Below are 4,926 nucleotides of genomic sequence, written 5' to 3'. Positions count from 1 at the left end.
GTTTTTTTTTTTTTTTTTAAGGAATAATTTCTAATATTCTGTTTTTGTTCTCACAGTTCTCGAGATATTTATTCAACATGCATTTTAATTAAATGACATTTTTGGTTTGCCAACACTCACACTTAACTTACACTTTTTTATAGGACTTAAAGTTGGCACGTACCTTACTGTTTGGTATTGGACGTTTCAGAATTTCATGTGCGGTTCGTTTTCGTTGAATGTTATCTGTTTCGCATTTCCGATTTCCGTTTTTTATGTTCTAATTGACAAGTTTGCGGAGTTCGCGAACGATAACACATGCATCCTGGGCTGCATCAAGACTTTCCAGGCGGGACATGGTATCGCTGGCAGATGAGTCACATCGCGAAGGAACACCACTCGCTGACCCAGCTAGAAGACGGTCGGTAGATTTCCTTGACAGCAGAGACGCTGATGCTGGAGGTCGCACACATGAACGACTCATGGCTCGCCGATGAACCACGGATCTGTTTTGACAAACTGGACGGCGAGTATACCAGACGCCTACAAAATGCCCAAGACAGCATCTTGATTTTCATATCCTTGTAGGGGTGCTCCTTTAAACCTGTTGCCGCAGGGTCAAAGGCCCGTGCAATACCGTCAGCTGGAAGAGCAAATTGCAGCTTGTTGAGAACGGTGGAGTCCACGGAGAAATCAAGATCAATGCTGTTAATTAGGGTCCAATCTCTCCAACCCTGGGGGAGAATGTTCCTTGCCAGGGCCTTCAGCCGATCCAAAATATCATCATTGGAAGGGAGATCGTGGATAGCGCCCAACGTCGTCAAGGCCATGGGGGTAGCCATAGACTCTTTGGAGACACAATTTACAAGAGAAGGCTCAACTCTAAAAGAGAAGGCAGAAGGCTCACCGAGGGCTCAGCCTATACTGTAAGACAGAGGTATAGGGAGGCTGGAGGGCAACACCTGCACCCTGAGGAGTGCCGACGCCGGCGCTCAACTTCTGAACAGAAGGCTTAACCTAAACCGTAGGGCACAGGTACAGGGAGGCCTGACAGATGCACCCAGGCGAGACATTTACTTGAAAGGCATAAGGAAGGTTCAGCCAAGGCACAGTCAAGGTTCAACCTGAACTGTAGGGCACAGGCACAGGAAGCACTGGAAGGCTTGACAGACGCCCCCAGGAGAGAGAATCTGCTTGAAAAGCAGGAAGAAGGCTCAACCAAGGCACAGCAGGCTCAACCTAAACCGTAGGGCACAGGTACAGGGAGGCCTGACAGATGCACCCAGGCGAGACATTTACTTGAAAGGCATAAGGAAGGCTCAACCAAGGCACAGTCAAGGTTCAACCTGAACTGTAGGGCACAGGCACAGGAAGCACTGGAAGGCTTGACAGACGCCCCCAGGAGAGAGAATCTGCTTGAAAAGCAGGAAGAAGGCTCAACCAAGGCAACACACTGTGACCGCAACTTGACCAGGCGCACTGCCCTGTGCCTAGATACTCGTATGTTATGTAACACACTGTGGCCGCAACTTGACCAGGCGCACTGCCCTGTGCCTAGATACTCGTATGTTATGTAACACACTGTGGCCGCAACTTGACCTGGCGCACTGCCCTGTGCCTAGATACAAAAACTACTTCTTCTTCTTCTGACTCAGAAAGAACACTATATACCGACTTCTTCTGACTCAGAAAGAACACTATACACCGAGTAGTTGATTTACCTCGTGCTCCGTGATTTCAATTTTTAAAATATTATTTTGAAGTACCTACTAAAAGTAGTTATTGTGAAATTCAAATTAGACAATATTGAACCGGAAATCTCATCTTTCTTATAGTGCTTTTAGTTTCTCAATAAACGAATTACCGCAACTTGACCAGGCGCACTGCCCTGTGCCTAGATACTCGTATGTTATGTAACACACTGTGGCCGCAACTTGACCTGGCGCACCGCCCTGTGCCTAGATACAAAAACTACTTCTTCTTCTTCTGACTCAGAAAGAACACTATACAGCTATACACCGAGTAGTTGATTTACCTCGTGCTCCGTGATTTCAATTTTTAAAATATTATTTTGAAGTACTAAAAGTAGTTATTGTGAAATTCAAATTAGACAATATTAAACCGGAAATCTCATCTTTCTTATAGTGCTTTTATTTTCTCAATAAACGATATAGTAATCAATTTATTACAGTTTTTAAAAACTAATTTTTAATTTACTTTAAATTCAATTATAATTGAAATCATAGGCCTCGATAATATTAATATATCTGTGTGGGTATTTATGCACATTGTAGTGCTCTGTCACATGTAAAGCTCTCTCTTCAGTACTCTTGGAGTGAACGCGGCGTAGGTCAGTGATCGTGCACAGAGTGAGTGGAGGAGCATGGACCAGGCACGTCTGGAAGAGGTAAGGGCCATGATGGAGCAATTCCAAAGTGGCCTAGATAGGGCGATGGCGGCTACTAGCGCCAATCCCCAGGTTACGTCTTCCATTTCTGTCCCTTCAAACTTTTCCAAGGTGTGGTGCTAGACAGCATCACCAACATGAGCTAGAAGGTGGCTGAGCTGGATGGGAGGAACACCGACCTGGAGGAGAGGCTGGAGTCCATGGAACAATATAGCAGAAGAAATTGTTTTCTCATCCGCGGCACACCTGAGTCCAATGGTGGTAGAGCTGAAAACGAGGAGGAGAGTCTCCGTCACGTGATGAAGGTGTTCAGGTGGCTGAGCTGGATGGGAGGAACACCGACCTGGAGGAGAGGCTGGAGTCCATGGAACAATATAGCAGAAGAAATTGTTTTCTCATCAGCGGCACACCTGAGTCCAATGGTGGTAGAGCTGAAAACGAGGAGGAGAGTCTCCGTCACGTGATGAAGGTGTTCAGGGACAATCTCAAGCTGAACCTGCCGGAGGATGTCGTGTCGAGATGCCATAGACTGGGTGGCAGCGGCAGGAACACTGGGAGCCCTACCGCCACAGGAAGCAAGTATTCAGCGGGAAGAGGCAACTCAAGGGCTCCCCCATCTCCATATCCGAGTTCCTTACCCAACAGCGCCTCAACGTATATACAGACGTGACAGGATATACCTATCCTTGCCCTGGTGCATTCGACGGCATTACTACATTATACCATTATACATACAGTGAGCTAAGATCTGAAGGCAAAGGAGGTCCACGGAATAAAAAAAAAAAAAAAAAATGATTAACTTACCTATGACAACTAGGAGCCACAGGAACAACCACTTTTCACACTAAACTTTTATATATTTCAAAAACTTAAATCACCCTACTTGGTCAAAAGCTAAGAGAGTACTGATTAGTAGCTGGCTGCCGGACACTGCCGGTGGTAGAAACAGTCGTAGACCCCTCCTAAAATCTGAAGAGGGAAAATGTGGGATCTTCTGAGGATAAAAAAGAGGGGAAAATTGTTAGAATCACAACTATTTGGTCAAAAGCAGGGAAAGTAATCTCTCACCGGGTCAAGCTGTAGCACAGACCTAAAACAAGAGATTGATGTTTACCGACAAATTATGGGAACAAACGCGCCTGTACGCACCTACACGCGCCTGCTCGGCGCGCCACGAACTTTAGTGTTCCCACGGCACGTGGCTCGTCGAACTACGGACGAGACTCGCCGCGCCACGCGCCGTGGGAACAAGGCTTAATATACACACTGGCGTGCTGAGGCCGGAACTTGGCCTGGCGCACTGCCGTGCGCCTAGATCTAGCAACACGACGACTATTCCCCATTACTTATACAACATACAAACCGCTCCTGTTGTTGAAAATGATAAGATCAAGTTATAATGGGATATATCAATGCAAACAGTAAAGTATGTTGCTTTGCTATCTATATCCATAGCACATACTTTGCATTACTTACCTTTATTGTATTGTTTTGAAATGAAGGGAAGTAACTGATACATAAACACAAATAAAAAGAAAAGAAAAAAATATTATTATTACTATCGAATAGGTATATCAACTTTATTTATAACACTGGCCTGCAAAATGAAACGACCTGAGAGTTGCAAGCCAACTTTTAATCAATTCGGGGGTTTTCGAGGTCGCTGAATCCGAATATGATAACCGTTTTTCTGGGTTGGCTCAAAAATCAATATACACACTGGCGTGCTGAGGCCGGAACTTGGCCTGGCGCACTGCCGTGCGCCTAGATCTAGCAACACGACGACTATTCCCCATTGCCTATACAACATACAAACCGCTCCTGTTGTTGAAAATGATAAAATCAAGTTATAATGGGATATATCAATGCAAACAGTAAAGTGTGTTGCTTTGCTATCTATATCCATAGCACATACTTTGCATTACTTACCTTTATTGTATTGTTTTGAAATGAAGGGAAGTAACTGATACATAAACACAAATAAGAAGAAAAGAAAAAAATATTATTATTACTATCGAATAGGCGTTTTTACCTTTTTTTTTAACCATATCTTTACGCTTTATTTATTATTTTTTTTTAATTTTAGGAACACCCTGTATATGGCCTGAAAATTGACTAGATATATGTAAAATGTTGTGCTGAATCCGAATATGGTCTTAGGTTTCATATAAAACTAACCAAACTCCTGCTATGTCCGAAAACGCGTCGGAAAAACGTCAAAAAAGTCACTTTTCTTTTTTCACCTACATATTTTGTCATGTCAGATTTCTGCCGCTGCGTGGAAAAAAATAAAAATCGTAGTTCCGGTACTTTTGACCGCGGAGGGACCCAATTAGTCTCATTCGATGCACAACTTAATAGGCTTTCCCAATGCCCCCGGCGATTTTTTTTTTTTTTTTACCATTTTTTTTTGAAGTGACCAGAATAGAAACTTTAGGCATGAAATGTGAAAAAAGTGACTTTTTTGTCGTTTTTCCGACGCGTTTTCGGACATAGCACAACGCGTTTTCGGATTCAGCACAACATTTTACATATATCTA

The 4,926-nt window shown here is 43.8% G+C and overlaps 1 protein-coding gene across 1 annotated transcript; it reads right to left on the bottom strand.

Moving 5' to 3' along the window:
* Positions 1-72: 72 nt before the first annotated feature.
* On the bottom strand, positions 73-1,421 carry LOC113471230. Its single transcript, XM_026830203.1, has 2 exons — positions 1,219-1,421; positions 73-996 (listed from the first exon to the last, which is right to left on the bottom strand). Exon 2 carries the CDS (start codon positions 819-821, stop codon positions 357-359), a length of 465 nt encoding a protein of 154 aa, XP_026686004.1. The 5' UTR covers positions 822-996; positions 1,219-1,421; the 3' UTR covers positions 73-356.
* Positions 1,422-4,926: the final 3,505 nt, after the last annotated feature.

The sequence above is a fragment of the Diaphorina citri genome, unplaced genomic scaffold (genome assembly GCF_000475195.1).
Source record: "Diaphorina citri unplaced genomic scaffold, Diaci psyllid genome assembly version 1.1 scaffold2174, whole genome shotgun sequence".
Lineage (NCBI taxonomy): Eukaryota > Metazoa > Arthropoda > Insecta > Hemiptera > Psyllidae > Diaphorina > Diaphorina citri.
Note: the sequence above shows the minus strand (reverse complement) of the source record. Positions and strands in the feature narration are given on the sequence as shown.